The 25,154-nt window shown below is 62.4% G+C and overlaps 1 protein-coding gene across 4 annotated transcripts in view; it reads right to left on the reverse strand.

Moving 5' to 3' along the window:
- Nucleotides 1-25,154, reverse strand: part of PIP5K1C (phosphatidylinositol-4-phosphate 5-kinase type 1 gamma) — a 40,103-nt gene that overhangs the window by 10,928 nt on the left and 4,021 nt on the right. For all 4 annotated transcript variants that reach the window (XM_039878338.1, XM_039878339.1, XM_039878342.1 and 1 more), the window contains exons 2-10: nt 11,033-11,064; nt 9,304-9,396; nt 7,416-7,546; nt 6,419-6,536; nt 5,904-6,056; nt 4,658-4,957; nt 3,785-3,990; nt 1,983-2,066; nt 1,488-1,536 (exon numbers count right to left, since the gene is read on the reverse strand). In XM_039878338.1, the coding sequence (XP_039734272.1) occupies nt 1,488-1,536; nt 1,983-2,066; nt 3,785-3,990; nt 4,658-4,957; nt 5,904-6,056; nt 6,419-6,536; nt 7,416-7,546; nt 9,304-9,396; nt 11,033-11,064 (1,166 nt within the window). The remainder of the gene's footprint in view (nt 1-1,487; nt 1,537-1,982; nt 2,067-3,784; nt 3,991-4,657; nt 4,958-5,903; nt 6,057-6,418; nt 6,537-7,415; nt 7,547-9,303; nt 9,397-11,032; nt 11,065-25,154) is intronic.

The raw sequence follows: 25,154 nt of genomic DNA on the forward strand, positions 1-25,154 counted from the left end.
ATTTGTGCAGGAGGGAGACCAGACGCCTCTGCCCTCACCAGGACTGACACGGGGCGGGGCCCAGCACACAGTCGGCACTCAATAAATGTTGGGCCCCCGAGGCCGTGACGCCTTGCTGCACCCCCAGATCCAGTCCCCTACCTTCCATGGTTATGGTCCACCCTCGGCACTGGGGACACTGGGGACATCAGGGCAGAAGTACTCTCTGGGGGGCCGTCGGGGCACTGTGGGGTGATGAGCAGCATCCCTGGACCCCACCCCCTTGATGCCAGGAGCAGCCCCGGTGTGACAACCACAGGCTGCCCCAGATGCGGCCCAGTGTCCTCCCCCTGCTGTAATGTGACAACCTGTTTGGACGCGCAGACTCCCAGGGCGGTGACGATCCCCGGCCGTCCTGTGCTGGCCCTGATCTGGCCAACACGCACGAGCTAGACGGTGCGTCCCCTCTGCTCTCAGACGGCGGGTGCCACCCCTGTGCTCCCCAGCCTCCCTCAGGGTGGGAGGTGGGGCCAGCCACCGGGCCAGGGGCCAAGGGCCAAGGGCAATGCCTCAGAGCGTGTGGCAGTACGGCAGGAGCTGGGCACCTGGCATCCGGGAGCCACCACCCTGGTGATTGACATGGTCACTGTGATTGACAGCTGGGGCCCTCCTGGGCTGACCTAATCTCTATTTGGGGGGTTACAGCCACGTGTATCAGCACTTGACAGACAGCCCTCCTGTCCACTGTGGCTTTGTAACACTGCTGAAGAGTCTCCTGCCATCCGGCTACCACCTGGACTTTCTCAATGAACGTTCTAAAAGCTTCCGTCTAGACTCTGGACACACTCTGAGGGGTGTGGGGGTTGTTGGGATCACAGATTTTACAGACTGCAGGCACATGGACAGCCCTTCACACTTTAGTAAGAACTAATCTGCCGGGCTGGCTATTGGCGCAGCTGGACCAGGCGTGCAAGGGCTGCCTAGAGCCTAGGAGTGGGGTCTTTCTGGCCTCCGGGGATTAGTCCTCATGGCCTTTCACATTTAGAAAAAATTCTCTGCCAGTGCTGACACATTGGCAGTGCTCAGGAAAAAATGCTCTGCGAGTTTTTCCCGAGACGTTCTGGGTCACGTGCCCACGTGGCACCAGGGGTCAGAGCTGTGTGGTGCTGCCCGTTGGCCCAAGACACCCTCTACAGTGCGTTTCCAGATTTTTCTTTGTCCTGCCAGCCCCTGACCTTCCAGGTCAGGCTGTCCTCGGGAGCCCTTCCAACCTACTGGGGCGTTGTCTCCTCCAGGAAGCCTCCCCATGCCCCTCACAGAGGGTTCAAACCCTGACCCCTTGGCCTGTGACTGTCCAGGAAGGGGACACCACCACCGGACAGCGACTCCCGGGAGCATGGACATGTTTCTTGGCTTCAGCACCTGTGCCTGGACCAGAGAGCCAGTCACTACGTTTGTGGACTGGCAGACAGAACGAGTGGACGGGGGAATGAATGAATGACGCTCACCCCGTCGTGGACAAGAGCCTTCCAGGTGTGCTCCAGCTTCTTGATAAACCTGCAGAGAGAAAACGCCCCGAATGTCAGCCGAGCCTTCGGGTCCAGGCGGAGCTCGGGGGCCGGCTCCTTGAGGCATTGCCACGCCCGCATCCGCGCTCCAGACCGCGCGGCGCCGGCGTGTGCGTTTCTTCCTGTGTAGCTTTTCAGAGATGGCACGCTTCACAGACACGGGGCGTTTCGTCTTGCTCGTGGGCCCCACACCTGGCACACACTAGGTGCTCGACTGACAGGGCTGCGTGGATGATCAGCTGGTGACACCCCGCCGCCCCGTGCCAGCCTGGCCCTGTCTCCGCCACTGCGAGTCCCCACGGCGGACCCCGGCGGTGGAATCTCTGGGTGAGGGACCCGGAGGGCTGCCAAGCAGGTGCCTTGGGAGGCACAAGGAGCCCTACGAGGAGACAGGACCGGCTGCTGGGCAAGCACGCACGGGGGCCCGACACCCACCTGTAGGACTGCAGAATGTCGATGATGCCGATGTGCAGCAGCAGACGCTCCCCTCGGCCGTTCACGGCGGGGATCCCGCCCATCCTGGGGACAGAGCCCAGAGTGTCGTCAGCAGCCGCGGGGACGGGCGGGGGGCCGCGGGCTAGGACGCGGGGGGAGACGAGTGGAGGGAGGAGCGGGCAGGACTGAAGGGTCCTAGCTTGAGAATCCACAGGCCCTGCAGGGGCCATGTGACTGGACACTCAGAGGAGGTCCCAGCACCTGGGAAACCCTCCTGGCATGGGGCCGAGCAGCTCTCCCAGCCAGCTCACCGGTTCAAAGCTGGAGGCCCAAGGCTGCCGCGGTGCACGCACGCACGCACGTGCCTACACAGGGAGGCACACACCCACGGAACGCACTCACGTGCACACATGCAACCTGCACACACATGCGTGCATGCGCGCACACAAGAACACTCACAGTGCACTCCTGCACACACATGCATACACACTTGCACACACATCACACATATGCACGCACCCCCAAGCAGAGCCTCGAGGGCCCTTGGGTGCAACCTGGGAAGTCGGTCACCTCACGCGGCCCCAGACCTGCACGCGCCCGATCCAGTGTGCTTGGTGAGGTCACACGGTGCAGCAGCTGTCCCAAAGGCGCCACGGCCCCAGACCCACCAGGCCCAGGCTCTGCTCACTGCACTCCATGCACCGCTGAGCTCACCTGCACGCCCTGCCATCCCCTGCCAGGCCCTGTGCAGACCCTACAAACGCCAGGTTAGTCTGAGGTCAGGGCCAGCTGCGCAGGGCCTTTGCTCATGCCAAGACGCCCCACCTCGCCTCGGTCACAGCTCTGCGCCTGGCTCCCCCTCTGTCCTCTGCAGCTGGCGACCAAGTGCAGCAGCTGGGCCGGAGTCAAGCCTCGGACCCACTTCCAGAGGGCTGTGCACCCGGGAAGCTCCCTCCGCCCAACCGCTGAGCTGTCGTTTCCCCAGCTGGAGATAGGGTGCCGCCCTCTCCTCCAGGCACCCACGAAGACAGAATAGAGCAATGGAGGTGGAGAGTCCAGCCGGTCCCTGGCGTGGTCAGTGCGTGGTTACGAGGGGCAGTGGAACATGTCTGGGAACGTGTCTGGTTCTCACGACTAGGGGTGCTCCTGGCATTAAGTGTACGGGGCTAGGGATGCTGCTCAACACCCCACAGTGCCCAGGACAGCCCCCACAAAGAATGACCCAGCCCCACTGTCCCCAACGAGGAAGACAGGCCGTGACTGCCTCCCCGTGTCCCCAGGGCAGGACCAGGTTGGGCGGCTGAGGCTGAGTGGGGGACACGCTCCTGAGCTCCATGACCTCGTCATCGGGTGTGGCAGCCTCTTGCCTCTGGGGACGCGGTGCTGTGGACCCTGCCCCTGGCGAGTTCTGGGTGTGTTCCCTGACGTCGAGGGGCCCCCTCATCCCCAGTCGGCTCCGCCTTCCAACACCTGTCTAGGGGCGCTTCATACAGTGGGGTCCAGCAAGAGAAAGGGGACATCTGTGTTTCCCACGTGGACGGCCAATGGCCTCAACCCACTGACTGTGGTCAGAACACCAAGCCATAGCTGTGTGTCACCTGTCAGACTCTCACGGGGCCCGGTGGGCGGACACTGCTGTCCCTGTGTGCAAACCAGAGACCGGCCACACACAGGCTTCTGGCCTCATTTGCTTTGTCATCTCCGGCCTCCATGCCAACTCTCCCGCCCGTGCTCACGCCTGGCGAGAGCGCGTGGGCAGACCAGAGCTGGGAGCCCCGCCAGCCCCCCGCCCCGCCACCTACGTGTCGTCTGTCTCGATGGCCTCCCCGCGTGCAGCCCCGCCCTGGATGGACTCCATGGCTGTGGAGTACAGCGCCTTCTGGCCCAGTGGCCGCTTCTCGTCCGCCGTGCTCTGGGCGCCCTCAGCCTGCCGCTGTCGCTCCTGCTGGTCGATGTTGTGCACGCCCAGGAGCAGGCTGTAGTCCATGATCTTGAAGCTCTCCAGCACCTGCCGGCGGGGGGGTGGGGGTCAGGACACGCAGCTGCCCCCCCAATCTGGCAGCGAGCACTCAGTCCCGTCATGTGGGGAGACCGTCGCCATCCCACTCCCAGAGACCGGGGGACCAAGGTGTGTGGGGTAGATGATGAGAGCTGGGACTGGCCCGTGGGGTGGCCTGGGGGTCCGAGGCCAGGACAGTCTCTTCCCACAGAGCAGCCAGCTCTGCTCCCTGGGGGTCCGGGTGCTGTGCATGCCACTTGCTCCGGGCCCTAGCACCACACGTGCACACCTGGGCTCGGGCCGCAGTCCCGGAAGCCGCAAGGCCCCGAGACACTGGGGAGGTTTTCTGGGGACTTTGTGTTGTTTTGAAAGGGGCGGGAGCCGAGGTGCGGAGCAGAGGGCCACAGAGGACACAGCCAGCCCTGACAAGCTGGCGCCCCGGGGGAGGGGGGCCGTCAGGATGGTGAAGGCTGGTGAAAAGCTCTGCAGGACAGTTTCTGTCCCTACAGAGCAGCCAGCTGTGGACGAGGGCAGCACCGAGCCACGCAGCCAGCATGCACCGCTCCGTGGCCGGGTGGGAAGCGGGAGGGGCCCGGCCGCGCTGCTGGCCTCGGCTCACTCTGAGCGGCTTCCGCCAGCACCCCCAATCACAGAGAGTGGGCGCCCCCGGGCTCACCAGGCAGTCGCGCTGGAGCGTCTTGACGAGCGCAGAGAAGGTGTCCGCGTCCAGCAGGAGCCCCTCGGGCATGTCCTGGATGAAGTCCAGGTCCTTGTAGGTGGGCGCGCTCTTCTCGCGCTCCTTCTTGCTGGCCCGCCGCTTGTACGTGGAGCCCTTGAGGTCGAACTTGAGGTGCATGTGCACCGCGCGCGGCAGCACGTTGTTCATGACGGCCACGCGGATGTTCTTGCCGCCCGACTGCACGCAGTACAGCCCGTAGAACTTGGGCAGCAGCGTCCGAGGGTTCTGGTTCAGGTGCTGGGGGCGGAGGGGGCGGGCCGGGGGGCAGTGGTTGACCCCCACCCCCCGCCCCCCGCCCCCGCGCCGCACAGCCACTCAGCAGGGAGCCACCAGCTCCCAGGCCAAAGGCCACCTCCTCAGGAAGCCCACCCTGACTGCCTCCCGGCCCAGCACCCCAACTTTCTGTGGGTCACATCGGCGGTTTAATTCTCCATCTTCCCCCGCAGCTAGAAGCTCCAGGAGGGTCTGTTTCTACAGAGCCAGGCACAGCGAGAGGACCTTACAATAAAGGACCCCGTGGGACACTACCCATCTGGCTGGGCCTAGCTTCCTGCCAGGTCAGACCCGGTGTTCCCCTCTGCAGCCCACCCTGGTTGGGCCTAGCAGGGCGGTCGGCACTCAGGCGGAGCCCACCCCATCCTGGTGCCTGACGTATGCTTCTGGGTCTTGAGCCACACAAGAACACGGGTGCCTGAGCAGCTGGTCCTTTGTAAGGAGCCAGCTGGCAGCCCGGCCCCTCCTCCTCTGAGCCTCTGAGTCACCGGATGCTGAGACACACGGCCCACGAGCCACAATTTCTGGACCCACAATTCAGGGGTGTCAGTGGGGAGAAGATGGGGAGCGAGGCGGGGCTAGTATCTACTCCCCACCCTGCTGGGGACAGTTGCCAGGGCCTAAATTTCAATGCCTGCTCACAAGAATGGGGGGATCTCCTGAAGGGTCCCCCAGGGTGAGGCTCAGAGACCCACGAAGGCTTCTCATGGCCCAGTGGGCGGGTGGTGCCCCAGGGATCCTGGGACCTCGTCCACGGGGCCTTGGAGCCTTTGCTCCTGCACATCTGCAAAAAGGACCTGGGGGCAGAGCGGAACTGCTGCGCATGAGGTTGGGGGCGGTGGACAGGGCCTGGAGGGAAGCCCAGGACAAGGGCCCCCGACACCTGCTCGGAGCCCACATCCGCCCCTACCATGTAGTAGCCGGGCAGCAGCTTCTGCAGGAACTCGGCCTCTTTGTGCATCACCGTCTTGATGATGAACTCGTCGTCGCTGGTGACGTAGAAGAGGGAGCCGCTGGCGCCGGGGTTGGACAGCTCGATCAGCGGCTCGTTGCACAGCGAGTACTAGAAGGGGGTGGGGTGTGGGTGAGGGGCCCCCGCCCATGATGAGCTCACAGGAGACGGTCACGTCTGCTTTGCTGGCAGGCTCTCTCCCTCCCTCCCGGGTAGAGGGAGCAAAGCGTCCTGTTCACGGCCAGCAAGGAGCTGAGTCCCGCCAATGACGACAGCGGACCCTTCCCCAATCCAGTTTTACGTGAGACCCCGGTCCCCAACCATCCCTTGATTACAACCCCGAGCAAAGAACCCAGCTGAGCTACACCCAATTCTTGACCCGCAGAAACGGTGAGGTGAATAGCCAGATGGCGTTTTGAGCCACCGTGTGTGCGCTAGCTTGTTACACAGCAACAGCTGACCATCACACTTACCAAGTAATCGTCCGGCCGGATCCCAAAGAGCTCCCGGAAGTAGCGAAAGGCGACGGGCGCATAGGTCTTAAACCTGAAATCCTGGAAGTGGTGGGCAGGGGTGAGGTTGCTGCCTTCACTGTGGAGGAAGGAAAGGGGGGGGCCCGTGAGAAATGGTCTAGCCACAGAGCTCCACAGCTTTCCCAAGCCGCCAATCCAAAAGGCAACTCAGGGCTCCCGATGGGCCCAAGGGTTGTGGCCAGCCTCAGGCTGTCCCCCCCGTATCCACTCTCCCTTTCTTTGTTAGCAACAGAGCCCACAACTGTGGCTGGCACGTGGCCAAGTGGAATGCCCAGCCTCTCTTGCAGCTAGGTGTGGTCACGTGACTGTGCTTGGCCAATGAGCTGTGAGCAGAGCAGAAATGACACATGTCATTTCCTGGTCGTATCCCTTCTGCTTCTTCCTACTGCTGGAATGCAAAAGTGACAGCCGAAGCTTGGGCAGCCACCTGAGACCACCGGTTAGAAGAGCTGCATATGGGGGATGGCAGAGCGACCAGAAGGAATCCAGGACACACCTGACCAGCTCCAGATTGCCCGTCCGTTTTTAAGTGTGCTTGAGAGAGACTGAAAAATAACCTTGTATCTTTTGTGTCCCTGTTCAAAAGAACAGTAACACTACAGGCTCTCTCTGATTCAGCAGCAAACGCATACCCTAACGCAGTGGTCCCCGCCCTTTTGGGAACCGGTGCCCCTGACACTCTAACGCCTGACGATCTGAGGCGGAGCTGAGGCGGTGATGCCAGCGCTGGGGAGCGGCTGCGAATGCAGATGAAGCTTCGCTCGCTCACCCACTGCTCACCTCCTGCTGTGCGGCCCAGTTCCCAACAGGCCACAGACCTGCACCGTCCGTGGCCTGGGGCTTGGGGACCCCTGCCCTAATGGATCCCGAGTCGGACCTTGAAGCCAAGGAGACACAGGGTGAAAGTGGATGTCCGGAGGGTGTGTGGCGGGCCCACCTGGGGAAGAAGATGCTCTCGACGACATAGAAGTCCTGCATGAGCACGTCGCGCTCCGGCTTGGAGCTCAGGTTGCCCACGGTGTAGCCAATGCCCAGCTGGATCGCGCCCTTCAGGGTGGAGGACGTGGTCTGTGGAGACACAGCCACGTCAGGACCCCTGGTCTGGCCCCTGCCACACGCCTGGGCCACAGGTGCCTGAGGAGCACCTGTCGCAGACCGAGGGCCGAGGGCCAGTCGCTCAGCCCACACGACCACACGGCAAAGAAGTGGCCTGGCAGAGACTCCCAAACTGCCTCGCGTGGCCCTAAGGCCCATTCTTAATCATCAAGGTTCTAGAACATTCCAACATCTTAAAACTGCCCTGACCCAGCAGGGGTCTAGCCACCATCAGGGTTTTCTTTTTTGGGGCATACAATATAGCGTAACACCCAAAGTTCACTTTCATAGACCCGGGTTCTTTCTACGCCCCCTTCCTCAGTGATTCGACTTGGCAGGATGAGGGGGCGACACAGCCTCTCTGGGCCTCAGTTTCCCCACCTACAGCCAGGACAGGTGTAACTGTGCATCAGTGCACGTGAGCAGCCCGGGCCAAAGGCTGCCCACCCAGAGCAGCACCTCCCGTCCGCATGGTCCGGCTCTCGTCACTGCGCTCTAAGCACTGCGTGTGACGCTAAGGTAGGACCGACTCGGGTCCCCAGCACCCCCCGCCCTGAGCAAGCGGCAGGGAGCGCAGGCCGGGGGCAGCTTCTGCCCAAGCGAGCCGTCCTCCCACGCAGGGCCACGTGGCCTGCAAACGCCTCTCCCGAACCCTGTCCTCTGCACTCGGCCCCCTCCAGGCACCAGTGACAGAACCACGTTCCTCCAGGGCAGACATGCAACAGCCAACAGGCGCGGGAGAGGGCGCTCGACGCCACAGGCCATCAGCAAGATGCAAACCAAAGCCACGGCGAGACAGCATTTCCCATGCACGAGGATGGGCGTGATCAGGACAGACAAGAGCTGGCAAGGATGGGGAGGAACCAGAAACCATGGGCACGGCTGGCGGGAGCAGAAAATGGGGCCCCCGCGGTGGGAAACAGTCTGGCAGTTCCTCAGATGGTTAAAATTTCCACACAACCCAGCATTCCCCTGCTGGGCACGTGCCCCAAAGAGATGGAAGCACAAACTACACGGTGTTCACAGCAGCACAAATCCCAACGGCCCCTTGAACACGGTGCTCAAGTGGGAGGAGCCAGACACGAAAGGCCGCGCGGTGTGCAATCCCATGCGTGCGACACGTCCAGACAGGCGCGTGCACGGAGCCAGTGGGTCGGTGGTGTCAGGGACTGGGGAGCGGGGTCGGGGCGACTAAGGGGGGCAGGGTGTCATATTGGGGGGATGGAAACACTCCAAGACGGTGATGGTGGCACACCCCTGCGGTTCCCTAGAAGCATCCCCCGCCCGACTGCACACTCAGAACGGGGACCCCGCAGTGCGAGCTCTCGGCAAAGCTGGCGCATCGGGAAGCATGCCGAAGCAGGGAGCCTAACGGCGTGGGGTCTGGGCCCCCGCGTGCTCCCCAGGCCGGGCCTGGCTCGGCGGTCCCCATCCCTGCCCATCGCTGCCTCCCCTCGGCACGGGGAGGGGAGGGGAGGGGAGAGGAGGGAGCTGTAATTCCCCCCTCTCTAGGTGAGCCAGAGGGCTGGGAGCTGCGGGCTCACCCAGGGTCACAGACAGTTCCCGAGGCTGCACCACCTGCCTGGCTCCAGGGACCTCGCCAGGCCTGGGGCCTGCACCCAGAGCGTGGCCGCGGCACGCGCCCAGCCTTCAGCGGGCCCTGCGTGTGCGCCAGGGGCAGATGGGCCTCCCCTCATCCCACCCTAGCTGGCTAATGGCACAGCAGCAACCTTCTTGTAAGTGGTTTCGCCAGATGCGTCCACGCCCCGATGGCCCAGCTTCCTCCCGTGGCCGGGGCCTGGCTGTCCAGTCATCAACGGGGCCTAGGAAAGAAGAAACGGAAAGCATTAAAAGTCAGCAAGGAGGCACCGTCAGGGCCGAATGCTACAGAAATCCTGGCGAGAGGGGGCCTGAGTCACCGTGACCAGCCTGGAGCCCCAGGCTGGGCCGTGTGGGGCGCGCGGGGGGGCAGGAAGCAGGTGGGCGGGCTGCACACCCGCGGGCAGTGCCTCACACCCCGAAGGGCCCACGCCCAGACCAGGCTCCTCAAGAAGAGCTGGAAGCCAGCAGCCCTGGCCAGCAGCCCCTGATTTGAGGGTCTCCTCCCGGTGACACAGGGGCAGCCTCGTCCTCTGGGGCCATCCCGGGCACTGTGGGGGCTGAGCAGCATCCCCGGCTCCACCCACTCCATGCCCTATGCACCCCCAGTGTGACAACTGCAGATGTCCCCAGATGTCATGCCTGGTGGGACCCTCTGAGCTGCAAGGATTCTGAGGAGCAAGCCCCCCCAAGGGGCACGGCCCTGCTGGCCTGGGGGCAGGCCCAGCTCCTATGAGTTCTAGGGGCCAGCTGGGGCAGGCACGACATGGCCGTCCCAGTAAGCCTGTGTGGAAGCCACTGGGCCTCGTGTGTGACGTTGCAGGGAAGGACGGTGGAGAGGGCCACGTGGGCCTGGAGAGACACGGAAGCCAGCTCAGAGCAGGGGTCTGAGGCCGGCCCACAGACAGGAACCAGGTGTCCCTCTGGTGGCTCCACCTGTCACTGACATTAGAGAAGCACCCACTGTCTACCTGCCACCACGCGGAGCCCACATAGCCCTCTGCTTGCAGCCCAGCCTGAACCGCCTCTCGGCTCCAGGCTCCAGGCAGCCCTCGAAGCACTCCCCGCTGCGCTCTGCACACCGGCCACCAGGGGGCAGGCTCCTGTCAGCACCACCATCACAGCCCCAGCTCCGCACCCCTGTCTGGCTCCCCACTGCCCTGCCAGCGCCTGGGCCTACCCAGCTCCCTCCCACTGCCCTGTAGCAGTGGACAAAGCCCTCCTTGGAGGGTGGCCTCCTGGGAGAGACTGGGCTCCAAGGGGACCTGGGACACCCAGCCAGGACTGGTGCTAAGGCAGGTGCAGACACGCCCCTCACAGGCTGCCTTCAGGAGTGACCCTGCCCAGGGACAGTGCCGACCCCACCCACACTGCCAGAGCTGGGACGGGCAGCGGGGGCCTGCAGGGCAGCGGCCATCACAGGGGACGCTCTCTGGGAGCTTGCTGGAAGGTGGTGGAGACGGCGGGGACTGTGCCCTCGCGAGGGCTGCGGGGCAGCTGTGCTGAGGGGGCAGGCACTGGCACTGCCCCCTGGCGAGAACCTGGTCCTCGGACCCGGAGCCCCTGGGGCTGCCCCACTCCTCGGCCACCCTCCCTGGCCTCCTCCTCATTGGCTCAGGGCTGAGTCCGCGGGCCTCGTCCCTCCCCCACCCGCACCCATCCCTGAAACTCAAAACTCTGGTGGACCAGGCAGGATTTTCACCGTCTGACACTTGCCAGTACTGGGGCCCCAGAGCCATGCAAGGTGCCCGGGGCCACGGAGCGGGACCCCAAGCAGGACCCGGGCAGGGCTGGGTGCTTCCCCGTCCGCCTTCTGGGAGGGGGAGAGGCAGGCCAGGGCGGGGCCCACAGGACACTCACCTCCGTGGGGCCTGTCTTTTTCTGGGCCAGACCTGAGGAAGAGAAGGGAGAGACTTCAGACTGACAGCCCAGCCGCCTGGACTGGGGCCCGAGGGACTCAGGCCGCTGTCCCCCCCCCCCCCCACACGCACCTACAACCTCACTCTGCAGTGACAGGACCCGGAGGCAGGACTGGCAGGAGGACTGGATGCTGGGCACACCCCAGCTGGGAGCAGCAGGGAGGGACCGCCCCCCCAACTCTGACCCACCATTCACCCCGAAGACATCAGGTCCCTGGTGGCAATGGACGGAGTGACTCTGAACTGACAAAGTGCCATCTTCCCCTGCTGGTAGGAGCAGGGCTAAGCCAGGGGACACTTGGGTCAGAGAAATCAGATGACCACGAGGGGCGAGGTTGGGAGGGGTGTCATGGGGAAGGATGGGGCCCTGCGGGGGCTGTGGTCAGCGGGCAGGGGCCAGGGACCCCGGCTGGAGCTCTCCTGGCCTTCTCTAGGGAGCTGGTGCTGGAAAGCCAGCCGAGGACAGGCCCCTGTCACCACAGCCCGGGGACAGATGAGAAGGCAGGCAGTCCTCCCCCGCCAGGGCCATTCCCTCCAACCCTGGCTCCCCGAGGGAGGCCTCAGGCCCCCACTGACCTCACCCGGAAAGCAGCTTCTACTGAGGGTGGTGAGCAGATACGCCCCCCGCCCCTGCCCCCGCCGACGATGTCCGCCTTTGTAGAAGGGATGGAGTCAAGGCCCCTGAGAGGGGACGACTCTGGGTTCCCGGGGCCCAGTGTCCTCACAGGCTCCTCATAGAGGAGGTGGGAGAGTCACAGAAAGATGGACAAGGCCCCCTGCCGGCTGTGACGAGGGGGAAGGGGCCGTGTGAGCCAGGGACGCAGAGCCTCTGGAAGCTGGAAAAGGCTGGAGATGCTTCTCCTGGAGCCTTGGGATGGCCCCGCTCTGCCCCGCCTGGGTTCACTCCGCGAGGCCCGTGTGGGACCCCCGGCCCCAGGACTATGAAAATAAATGTGTGTGGTTTGATGCTAAGTTCGCAGTGACTTGTTTCAGCTGCAACAGGAAATTCATTCACTGGGTGTCAAGCAGGTGTCAGCCTTGGGGAAAGCCAGTGACGACCAGGACAGACCTGGCCCCGGCCCTCAAGGGCCCGCAGCGGGGAGCAGGGAGTACCAGGTGGACGCCAGGGTGACAGGTAGGGGGTGCAGGTCAGCACCCCAAGGGACGACTTAGGCTTTTAGCGGGAGGGAGGGGAGCCGACAGGATGCAGATGCTCACAGGCGCCCCCTGGTGGCTCTTTCAGGGATGACAGATTGGGGCAGGGACAGACAGGACAGCTCTGGGGCCACTCTGGCACAGCGTGGCCGTGTTGGGTGTGAGACCTCTGGGAGTGCCCACATGGAGATGCCGAGGGGCAGCTGGACCCCGAGTCTGGAGCTCAGGGGAGCCCTGCTGGAGAAGGGCCGTGGGCGTTGTCAGGTGCAGACGGGCTGGGAGCCCCCCCAGGGGGCCAGGCTGTCTGGGAAGGGTACAGCTCGGGGAGGGAGAGAGGGAGACAGAGTGGCAGGCCCAGGTGAGGGTCGGGGTCGACCTCACCCCATCAGAGGGACCTGTTTAAATCGGGGATGACAGCTGTACATTGTGAAAATAAGAAAAATGCTAAACTATGCTTAAAAGTGTGAATTTTATGATATATGAATTATCTCTCAATAAAAAAAATATACCAGCCTGCAGGACAAAGCCAACGGACTGAGGCTGAGGACCCGCTCAGGGTCCCCAGAAGGCGGCCAGCCATGTGGGGGTTATGGCGGGCCCTGGACACCACCGGCAGACATGCAGGGGCTCCCCGCCCCGGCATCCTGGTCACAGGGAGGAACCTGGGCTCTGGCAGAACCGGGGTCCAGAAGGTACTGGAAAGCTGACGTAACATTTTTATTGGCCACCCAACAGCAGAACAATTCATGGTTTCTCATGGTTTGGGGTGTGGAGGAAGGAAGAGAAGGCAGGAAGCCGGCGGTGGACAGGGCAGAATAGTCCAGACCTTGTGTGGGAGCCGTGGAGCCCCCCTTCTCAGCCCGCCTGGGGCCCCTGGGTCCAGTACCCACCCAGCGGTGCCAACCTGCGCCCTCTGCAGCTCTAGCCCTTCACCCCAGGGCTCTTGCCCAGGCGGGTCCTGGCCTCCCCCATGAGCCACCCCTCCTGCTCCCCTGAGGTGTCTGAGCTCTCGCGGGCCTGTGTGGCCGATCCAGCATCCGCGTCTGCCCCGCCCTGGGAAATGGCCATGCCCCTCCGGACGCAGCTGCGCTGACCACCAGACAGCTCAGGGACAGCCCGCTTTGTGCCTGGGGCCTCTGCCTGGAGGGAGCTCCCGGGCTCCACTGCCTCTCCCAGCCCCCTCCCACACTGGCTGGTAGAAGGGAGAGACCCCCCCACCCCTCCACCCAGAACATCCGTGCACGCAATGCCAGGAGGGGCGGCAGGATGGCCTCCCTGCCCTGCCCCTCAGGCCCCATCCCCCAGTCCCGCTGTCTGCATGCCCCCACACTCTCCGAAATCTCCCCTTTTACCCCCACTGTCTGCCCCACCACAGAAGCCTGTGAGGGCGGCGACCCCGTCACTCTCGCCCAAACTCGGATCCCTGGCCTCGTGTATCTTCATAGGAGGGGAGGCTGCTCAGGGGGCATCTGCCCAAGGTCACTCAGCTGCAGGGGGTGGCGGGCGTCCCCACCCACGGGGCCAGGCTAGGGAACGAGAGACCCCACCAAGATGTGCCAAGATGAGCCCCTCCCAGCCCAAGACGTGACCAATTATCTTCTGAATGAGCCAGCCGGTTTTTGAAGAAATTAAGTTTTAAAATAGCCCGGGGGAGGGGAGAGCCTGACAGCAGAGGGGGCGCAGCTGCAGTGCCTGTGGGGCATGTCGCCTCGGGCCCCTGTCAGCTCTGGCTTGTTGATGGCCGGTGGGGGGTGCGTGGCCTCTGCCCTCTGCACACTATGAGCCTCAGCAGGAGCAGCTTCCCCACTGTGTTTAATGTGGACACTGAGGCAGGGAACGCCTGCAAAGGGCTGTGGGTCCTCAGGGCAGAGACCGCGACATACATCCTTCAGCCAACACACTCGGCTCTACCTTCAGTCTGTCCAGAATCCGCCACTGCTTCCTGCCCTGCTTGCCCCATCATGGCCCACCTGGACCACCAACCAGCACAGTCCTCTGCCCTGGCCCTCTCTGCGTCTGTCCTCCCCACAGCCGCCACCAGAGGGCGCCGGTGAGCGCCTGAGTCAGGTCCCTCCTCTGCCCACAGCCCTCCAGGCTGCCACCTTCCTCTGGGTAAAAGCCCAAGTCCTCCCCGCCCACGAGGCCCTGCATGACCGCCTGGTCCCCTCACGCTGCCCCAGCCGCAAGGGCCTCCTCGCTGCTCCTCCAACACGCCAGTCACGGTCCCACCCCAGGGCCTTTGCCCGGGCTGTCCGCCCGCACCTGAATTGCCCTTCCCAAGATCCTTGCAGGGTTTGCCCCCTTGCTTCATCTAAGACCTGGCTCATATGTCACCCCTGAGAGGCTGTCCCCCAACCACTTTGCCCAAAACTGACCCTCTGAGGTCCTCCTCACTCTTCCTGGCACTCAGGACCACGTGGCACTTAGGTATCATGTCTCCCCCAGAACGGGTGGACCGGGGCTGCTCTGTCACTCGCTGACAGACGTCTGCAGAATTCTGAGTGCGGGGAGGGCAAGCTGGTGCTGGAAAGGGGCGGCAGGGGACACGAGGCCTGCTGGGTCCATACAGGGACCGCGTCCCGGGGTACAGCCTCGGCCCAGGACGGAGCCTGTGATGCTGCCAAGACAGGAAGCAGCCACGGCCCCCCCACGGGCTCCCCGCCCCGGCCCCCCACGGGCCTACTTCCCTGGCTAGCTGGAATGATCTGCCCGGCCTCTGGCCACAGGGGCACAGCCCTAGGAGAGCCCAGGAGCCCACAGGAGATGGCACTCTATGGATACGGTGGGGGGCGGGGTGCCATGAGCGCTGAGCCAGACCCCGCCTGACTCAATGACCTCCTTCCACTACTGCATTTCACAGGCAGGGAACCGGGTCTGGAGAAATTTAGGAAGTTATTCAAAGCCAAAGATGAAAAGCTCCATGATCACATCTCACAATCCAGAGAAGCATTCAGCAAAATTCAACATGAATTTTATGTCCAAGAAACTATGAAGGCATTAGAGAAAGAAAAACAAGCAGGGGTCACAGGAAGAACTCCCTTTAGGGACGAGGAATGCGGCCGAGGGCCTTCCCCACAGGAGCAGGGAGGACAGTCACCAACGCCACAAGGCAAGAAAAACAAAAGGAACAAAGACTGGAAAGAAAAAGACAAAAGCTTAGAAAACCCAAGAGAACCGACTGACCAACCACTAGCACTAAATTAGCACAGGGTGGCCGGTGACTCATCCGATGCCACACCGCAGGTGCCCGAGAAGAGGTGATACGCAGGGGGTTCTGCCCTCTGACCCCGCCGCCGCTCTGTACGGGCTGCCTCTGCCTGGCTTCACGCTAGGGTTAATTTTTACCTGCGACATGACATGACGCGCCCTCTCTGATTAAGACACCAGAGCTAAAGCCCCAGCAGCTGCTAATCCTTCCTCACCAGATTCACACCAGCTGTGGGTCCAAACAGGCGTGAATCTGAGGGTCAGCACGATGCCGCGGCAGAGAGAGAGAGAACTTTCACGGTTTGCAGCATCTCGGACTTTACCAGCAGTAATGGCACAGGAAAGGCGAAGAATTCTAGAGTTAAAAGGCTGATCCCTGTAGGCAGCAAAGTGGAAACCACGCTGAACGGTATCGGACTCCAGTTAATGGCACACACGCCGAAGTGCCTACAGGGGAGAGAGCTGATGCCGGCAGCTGCAAAGCGCATCTAGAACGGGGGACAGAGCAGGGCGGGGGACGAAGCAGGATGTCAACTGCAGGACCCAAGCGGTAAGCATTAGGCTTCTACCGTCCAGTTCCCTCAAATGCTCAGCATCGTCGAAAATGTCTTAACAGAATCACTTTCCGCCAGGTTGAAGGGACATTTTGATCTTCAGTGCCAGGTGTTTACGGCTCAGGGGAAACACGTGTTTGAGTGGTCCTGGCTGGGGTGTGAGCGGCCACACAGGCCGCAGCGGGCACTGCCAAGCACCGGAGCGCCAGGCACTGTGGAACAGCTCAGCCCACACCCACCACAGGGCCTTCACGGCGCCTTGCTGTCTCTACGAGTCCGCGTGGATGGCTCTTGTCCTCTGCCACGCAAGTCTCAGACATTCATGTCGCCAGGTCCTAGAGAGAGAGACCGTTGCTGGCCACATGTTCGCTCGCTGATTTATTCCAACCTCAGCCAGGGCTTCCTGGGTGCCGGGCCCTCGTGAGGATGAAATGCATAAAGGGGACCGGCTCTTTGTCCGAATATAACAGAATAATATTAAAAACACCAACATGCTGCTGCATAGCTCTGATGAATCTTTTTGTTCACCACCTACATCGGGGTCGGCAAACATTTCCTGTGAATGGCCAGAGACCCGGGAAGGCCAGGACAGGCGCCCCGGCCGGAGGGGAGAGGTGTGCAGGGGGTTCTCCCCTGGGCCATGCTGCCCTAGGCCATGTCTGGGGGCGTCTGTGATCGTCACAACTGGGGGCTCCTGGCATGGAGCGGGTGGGGCCAGGTAGGGTGTCAGTGTTCATTACACTATTCTCTAGGTACTTCAAATATTTCATGATAAAAACGTTTTTAATTGTACTATCCCGTCCACTCTTGTCTTCCGTTCTCTCACAAGAAGCTACAGCACGTACCGGCTGCCCCGCACGGCCTGCTCCCTGCGAGCCACAGCCCACCCTCCCGGGACCCGCGGGAAGTAACCGTCCTTGGACCTGCTTTAGGGCTGGAGACGCTGGGGCTGCGGAGCTGCAGGGGATCCGGAGCCCCTGTGCACCCCGCAGCCCAAGCCGGCCCGTCCCCACGAGCAAGCAGACCCCTGAAGCTCTCCTACAGCTCGCTCTGAACCCCCAAGCGGAGCTGCTGCTCAGTGTGTTCCCATGCACCTGGCCTGGTGTCCCACAGCCGCCTGGTCACCTGTCCCCATCTCAGCTGGGCTCAAGGACAGAGTCCCTGCTGGGCCCGGGACCGGCCTGGCACCGAGCGCCGACTCACCTGCTAGTGCGCGTTATCTCTGAGCCTGGGTGACCTCGTGTGCAGTGGGCGCTCTGACCGGCGTCATCCACAACGTCACGGGCAGGCTGACCACGACCCTCTCACAGATTTGGACGCGGGGGAAGGGACGCCCAGGTCCCGCTCACCCCAGAGCCCCGGGTGTGTCATTGTGGCCCTTCCCTGCCACGAGCAGTCACCGGCGGGCCCCGACTGCCCCCGGGCACTCCTGCCAGCCCCCACCCCACCCCTCCAGCCTGGCTCCCCATCTTGCTCACTGAGCTCCAGCCTCCGGCCCTCCCTTAGCCCATGCCATCCAGGTTCCCACCCCCTCCCGGGGCCCTGGTGGTGCCGCTGCCTGCACCACCACTTCCCCACCTGCCCTCTGCTTGGTGGCGGCTCCCCCACACCCGTCCTGGGACCCAGATGGTCCCAGCTCTGCTCTCTCCTGGCCACCTGGGCCCCCCTCAGATACGCCACACCGCCATCCCACCTCTGGTGGCCGCCCGGGCCTCTGAGAACTCCGCGGGGCAGGCCTCCCTCCCTTTGCCCTTGGTGACCCCACGCCAGCCCAGTGCTGGGCGCGAGCATCACCGAGCGAGAAACCTGGAGGGCTGCATGGAGGCTGCAGGCGAGCACCGCAGGGGGAACGGAGCTCCTGCATTCACACGTCCCCTCAGGCCGAAGGTCCATCCAAGGGTGGGACACCCAGCAAGGCCACAGCCCGCAGCGCCTCCTGCCTGGCCGGTCCCAAGCGATGCCCGTCTCCTCTCTCACGGGGGCCGAGGGCTTCCCCACAGGCGCCTGGCGAGGACCATGCGCTGCCTCGGGGCCCAGGTGCCAGGTTCCTTGGCCCAGTTTTCCTCCCACATGAGTTCCCATTTCGAAATTCACCGCAAAGCTACGGTAACTGAGACGGCATGGCGCCAGCACACGGGCACGGGGCGCGACGGAAAAGTCCGGAACGGCAGCTGAGAATCCAGAACCGAAGCCGCACACTCACAGGCGAGCTGACCTGGGCCAGGCAGGACAACCCAGCGGGGAGCAGACCGGCGGTGCTGGGGCGCCGGGTCCCCGCGGGCCGGGATGGGCTGCATCCCAACCCACCACAGGCGCAGCAGTACTTCGAAGCGCATCGCGTGCCAACGGCACTTCTGGTGCCGAGCACACGACAGTGGATGCAAATACTCAACGACGACGCTGAGCACCTGGCATTTACGTGTCGCTAACCAGTACTACCTCGGTTAAAAGACACGTCGCAAATCTAAACGAATGTAAAAGCCGACACTGGAAAACTCTTAGGAGAAAACGGGTAAATCTTCACGAACTTGGGTCAGGCTGTGGTTTCTCAGATATGACAACTAAAGCACGAGCTACCAGAGAAAAAATAAGGCGATCTGGACTCCATCGAAATTAAAAACGTCTCTATGTCGAAGGGCGCCAGCAAGAAAAAAAGTAGACAACTCGCGAACGAGAAAATATCTGTGAATCACGTACCTGGTAAGGGCCTTGTGTCTAGGCTAACAATCCAATAATCAAAAGAAAAATAGCCCCAGCTGAAAAGCGCAGAGGTTCTGAACAGATGTTTCTCCAGAGGAAACGCGAAGGGCCAATAGGCCCGTGGGAAGATCCTCAGCCCCGCTGACCGTTGGGGAAATGCACGGCGAGACACGGCGAGACCACCGCTCACAGCAGCCAGGACGGAGAGAATGCGGATGGACAGTAGCAGGCGCTAGTGAGGACGAGGAGAAATCGGAGCCTCGTGCCCGGCCTGGGGGACAGTGCCACGGTGCCACCAGCGAGGGAGGGGCTGGCTGCTCCTCAAAAGGTGAAACCCCAGCTCCCACGTGACCCGGCAGCTCTGCTCATGGTATGGCCCAGGAGAATTGAGAAGCTACATCCACATGGAATGCGGCGCACACACGTTCACGGCCATCCCGGGTGTGTGTCAGCTGGTGCCCGCGCACGGGGGTACTGCTCCGCCACTACAAGGCGTGAAGCCCTGACGCTCGCCACACGCGGGCTGGCGGGCCCCGAATACATGACACGCAGTGAAAGTCGCCAGACACAGGGGCCGCACGGTGTGCGATTCCGTTTACGTGGTACGTCCAGAACAAGCAGGTCCACCGAGACAGGAAGTGGGTGAGTAAAAGGGGGGGGAGGGCTGGTGGGGAGATGGGCTGTGACTGCTGATGGGGGACAGGTGCTGAATGAAATAATCCAGTCGCAAAAGGACAAAGACTGTGTATTCCACTCATCTGAGGCCCCTGGAGGAGTCAGATTCACGGAGACTGAAAGCACATGGTGGGCGCCAGGGGCTGGGACAGGGCAGGGGAGGGACGCTGATGGGGACGGGACTTCCTCTTGGGCGGGTAAGAATGTTTTTAAACTGACCGTGGTGACCGGTGCCCAATGCCGTGAACATCGTGAAAGCCCAGGACTTGCACACTTCAGAAGCGTGTGCCGTGTGAATTACCTCTCGATAAAGCCGGCACCCCAAGTGTTTACGGAGTCGGCGTGCAGGACGAGGGGTGTTTTGCACACGTGCTGGGAGGCGGTCTGTGACCAGGGCACTGGTGTACGGCTGAGCACCTCACAAGGGGACAGAGAAGCTGGCCGTGGAGGTGTCTGGGGGCGGGGCCAGGCCTCATTTTGTCATGAACACGTGACATCTTTCCAAAGAGAAGAGAGAAATGACAAGAGAGCACTGCCTTCCACACGGGGTGCGGGGGGCCCTGTGATGACAGGACAGGATGCTGTCCAGCACGGCAGCTGGGGGGCTGGGAACGGAGCAGGGGCAGAGCCCCGACAGCAGCCCCCTGCCCGTCCTCCCCCACACTGAGACCCGCCCCCACTCCTTCTGCCCCCTGCCCCCTGTCCCCTGCTCCCCGCCCCCCAGATCTGCCTGCACAGGGTGGGTGCGCTTCCAGACCGGTAAACAGGAAATGGACTGTTAAGCCGGAACTCCACAGGCTCTGACCACTGGACAGTTTTCCAAAGCCCTGCTGATCAAGAAAAAGAGAAAGATTCCAGAACCTTCACCGCTCATTCCACAGACGTGGCCGCATACCTGTCTGTGTCCAGCACAGGTCTTGCCGACAAAGTCCAGGGCCCGAGGTGCTGGGCAAAGCCAGCCCACGGAGCGGTGGACAACTGTCACCACGTCTGATCACGTGACGCTGACGGAAGGGCTAAGTGGGCAACCCTGGCCAGGGGAGGCTTCCTGGAGGAGAAGTGGGGAGCCGGGGCTATGCAGGGTGGAGGAGGGACGAGGTGCGGAGGCAGCTCGTTCTCGAAGGGTCCGCGGATGGGAGGGTTCAGACAGTGGGGTCAAGGTCCACAGAGGAGCCGTCAGCCCAGGAAGGAAGCCTGTCCAGTCTCAGGCCCTCAGGTAACCCCAACGTCCCCAGGTCTCCTAATGCCGTGTGACCCTGGATTGAACCCCAGCGGGAGCGAACCGTTCCCGCACGGGACAATTCCGGATCAGCTGCAACCAAGCACGACTGCAGACCGGCCCGTGTCACGTCCCTGAACCTCGGCCGAGCACCGAGCTGGGTGAGCACCCGCGTTTCCAGGGATGCCATCCGCGCTCGCTGGTCACGAATTCCATAGCTTAGGGACAAAGGGGCATCGTGTCTGCAACTGACTCCGACCTCCCAGCAAAGTCACACACGTGCACGCGCCAAGGCGATGAGGCGGAACGGCAGCGGCGGGGGACCTCGGTGACGGGCGACGGTGGTCGCCTTCGTGTTCTTGCGACTTTTTCGGCAGGCTTGAAAGGTTTCAAAATAAAATGCTAAAAAAGGAATGATCCGTACGGAGACAGGTATGCGTGGGCACAGAATAAGGTCTGGAACGACGGTCACTACCTCTGTGGAACGGAGTGGAGACAGAAGGTCGCTCTCTGCTGCCTGTGGCTCCGGCCGCTGCTCTCCCAGGAAGCATGCCATTACTGTCGTCTAAGACGTGCCTGCTGCATGAGGCACAGGCAGACAAATGGCACAGAATAGAAAGCCCAGAAATAGACCAGCCACACACAGGAATTTGGTATATAATCAAGGTGGCATCTCGAATCAGTGAGGACAGCAGATTATGCAGAAAAGTGGGCTGAGACAACTCTGGGCCACCTGGGAAAGCTGGGATCAACTAAGCCCTCGTGCCTGTGCCAGGATGAGATCCAAATATAGTAGGAATTTAAATGTTAAAAAAAAAAAAAATGAAATTACAAGCAGTACTAGAAGAATTTTTTAACCTCAGAACAGGCAAGGCTTTTCCATCTGTGACACCAAACTGGGAAACCACAAAAAGAGAGATTGACAAATCCGACCACATAAAAACAAAAATACCTGCCTGGCACTGAGGAGCATCGTTACGGGACGATGAGAAACTACTTGCACTTACATCACAGGTTAATAGAAAAACTTCCATAATATATAAAGAGCACCTACAAATCAATAAGACTGATAACGCGATTGAATATGGGAAAGACATCATTACACGGTTCCCAGAAAATGAAGTAGGAGCTGTGAGGTGTGTGACTAAGAGTTGTGAGGTGTGTGCAGGCGGGGTCAGGGACCATGGAACCGAGACAGACGGAACGGGACCCCCAGGACCCGCCCGAGCAAAGGCAACGAGGAGACAGCCTCTGTGTGGCCCTGACTCCGTAGGGGGTGATGCTCCATTTTCCAGCTCTGACAAAAATACAGAAAAGACTGTTGGGGTGACAGGGCAGGTGAGCGTCCCCCGCTAGTCCTGCCACCGTCCCTGTGTGGCCTGGGCGGGCAAGTCGCTATATCTCAGGCTTGTCTCTGCTCCCTTTGCTGGGACATGACACAAGGAAGAGTTGCATGACGAGCTCTCACTCCTATTCACGAGGTCCGTCCAAACTGCGGCGACGCCCAGATGTCACCATGCGCCCGTGAGACTGGCAAAGGGCGAAGGGGGCGGGCACGGGGGCGGGCCACGGGTTCTGCCTGGGTACGCCGCTTTTAACCCTCTGTATTCCACGACGCTCTGACTCCTCGGGCCACACGGACCCGGGAGACTATCCCTCCTAGCACTGGCCACGAACAACGGCGAGGGCACCCACGACGTGCAGACTGAGCAACCCTCAGCCCACACCCACCTCCTTCACCTCACACAGGAGCCCGTGCCCCCTGCCCTGTCACCCAGGGCCAGGCACTGAGACCACCCCTACCATGCAGTGTCCACTGAAATGATTCACACGGGCCGGCCGTAAGCAGACTCGGCGCATCCCTACCGTCTGATCCATCCTCACAGAACCCCAATAAAAGCCTCCTCCAACGTGGTGTGACATGTACACTTCCTCGCCCACCCCCTTGGGACCTGTGAGCAACAAGCTCTTCTCGACGGTGGCCGTCTCATCTGTGGGCCTCCCCGCACCCAGTTAAGACACAGCCCAGCGACATTTCTACACCAACGAGCCAGCCAGGCAGCTCGGGCAGCCTGCAGCATTCACCGCCCCCGACACGTGTCAGGCGGGCCACCAGCAACTGTTGGTGGCTGCCGGGGCTCTCGGAACCAACAGCCCAAGCCGGGCTCCTCTGAGTGACGAGGAGCCCTGTTAATGACACCAGAACCACGATGGTGGCCTAAGACTTGCATGCGCACCCTTGTAGGTGACCGGGAGCATTTGGGGTGACAGCAGCCCCGTCATCGGGTCTCTGGATGATTGTGATGAGTACAACTCCCTGCTGCTCCTCCAGGGACACCCAGCACATGCAGCAACGAGCCTCTGGGACAGGTCGCTGAGGTGTAGGGACGCCTGTCACACAGCAGGCCCTGCGCTGTGCTGACTGATACAGGCCAGGGCCTCCCCAGACAGACGGGGCTGGTCACGCAGCCAGGACCAGGGCCAGGTGGGCTCGCACTGGGCCAGCAGGCCAAGGTCGGGCACGTGGTGCCGCCCAGGCCGCCCAGCCCAAGCCCGTGCCTCTGCTCCCCATTCCCTGCACGTGTCACTCGCCCTGCCCTGCTGAGTGCTTCGTGGGTGCTGACTTAGCCTCATGCCAACCAGGGAGGGAGGCGGATCTGTGACCCTGCTTTGCCGGTGAGGAAACCAAGGCACGGAGTGGCCGCTGGTATGTCATGGCCCATTCTCCTCGCTCCTCGGCCCCCTCACTTGGCCACATGCAGTAAACGCCTTCTCCTGCCAGCCAAGATGGCTCCCTAGATGGGGCCGCACAATGGCCTACGACACAGAGACGCTGCCCCAGAACAGGACCAGACCAACACCTCCGACAGCAGCCCCATACCCCATCCAGGAGAAAGGTCACAAACGTTTACACTGCACGTGCGGGACAGGGGCCGATGTGACAGACGCCAGGCCCCTTTCTCCAGTCATAGCTGGAGGCCCGAGGCCTCTTCTGTCCTACGGGTTCAGGCGCTTGGGGCCCCTCAGGTGGACCTCAAGTGCGGCCTGGTGGGGCAGGTGAGGTAGGCGGGGCAGGGCCCCCGGGGTTAATCCCCTTGGTCAGCAATCCCCATGTGGGTGGGGGCGGGCAGTGCCCAGGCTCAGGCTGCAAGTCCAGCTGGCAGCAGCGGGAAAATCCCCAGCGGGGTCTTGACCTGCCCCATCACGTGTGGTGACACGTGGCTGGTCACGGTGGCAGGATCTGGGAGTAGGAAGGCCTGGGGGCCCAAGACCCCTTGGAGCCCGGGCCTGTCCCTCTGTAAATGCCAAGGTCACACGGCTGTCATTTAATGAGTGCCGCCGGGGGCTGTGGGCCTCACCTACTCCTGTCCCCACAAATCCTTGGGACCCCACTGCTCTCATCTTCAGAGGAAAAACCAAGGCAGAGGGCAGGGAGCTCAGCTGCTCAGAGGCCCAGTGCCCAAGCCCCAGCCTGCCCTGCCGAGATCTGTGGGGCGCCCCCTGCCCTGAGGGCCCCCGGCAGCCCCCTGGGCCCCGCTCCTCCCACAGCAGCTCAAGCCTGCCAAAGCCCTGTCCCCCAGATCTGCTCCTTTCTGGGCCATGCCCACCCCCCCACCCACCCAGGGGTGCAAGTAAACCCTCCACCCCTGCCCCCCCCACCACGGGGTTCCTCATCTCCTGCCTCCATCCGCCCACTCACCCCGGTCCAGGCCCCCCGGTAGCCTTCCCCACCATGCCCACCGAGGCAGCCAGGCCGGCGCTCTTATAGGCCAGTGTTCACTGCCCTGTGATGAAAAGCCAGACTCAGAACAGACCAAGGTGGGGCCCATGCCTGCTGGCCCCAACCCCACCCCGAGGCCCACCGCATATCTCAGGCCACGACTCCGCCTTAGCCTCTGGCCCATTGGAGCCTCAGGGCCTTTGCACATCCCTCTGCCTGACAGCTGCACCTTCAGCTGCAATTTCTCACTCTTCGCCTCCTCCCTGCCCACCCACAGCAGGCCCTGGTCACCAGGCCCCAGTCACCGTATCACCAGGATGCCTGATTCACTTCCCTCTCTGTGCTCACCACTGTCCGGGTTTTATTCAGAGATCAGCAAACATTTTCCATGAAGGACCAGATAGTGAATATTTTCCACTTTGCAGGCCATGAGGTTCCTGTCCCAAGACTCAGCTCTGCCACTGCTGCGTGAAAGCCGCCAGGGGCAGCGTGAGAGAAAGCGCATGGCCACACGAGACGAAAGCCAGTGGTGACAGGATGGGGGCACAAACGGCTACCTCCGCTGTCACCTGTTCACTCGTCTGCCACCCACATCCTGACCCCCACCAGCTGGGAGCCCCACGGGGGCAGCGAGGGAGCCCCCAGGCCCTGTTGGGACCTAGGCGCCCTGAACCCCACGTGGCCCACAGAAGGTGCCTAATAAGTGTTCAGTAAACATCGCTCAAGGACTAAGAGGCAACCGCACGTCCTCAGCGCCCTGGGTCCCACGGCTGCCCCCAGCTTGTGCCCGGCTCCGCAGGACGCCTGTGGACGTGATTAGGGAAACTCTGGC

The sequence above is a fragment of the Pteropus medius genome, unplaced genomic scaffold (genome assembly GCF_902729225.1).
Source record: "Pteropus medius unplaced genomic scaffold, Ma_sr-lr_union100, whole genome shotgun sequence".
Classification (NCBI taxonomy): domain Eukaryota; kingdom Metazoa; phylum Chordata; class Mammalia; order Chiroptera; family Pteropodidae; genus Pteropus; species Pteropus medius.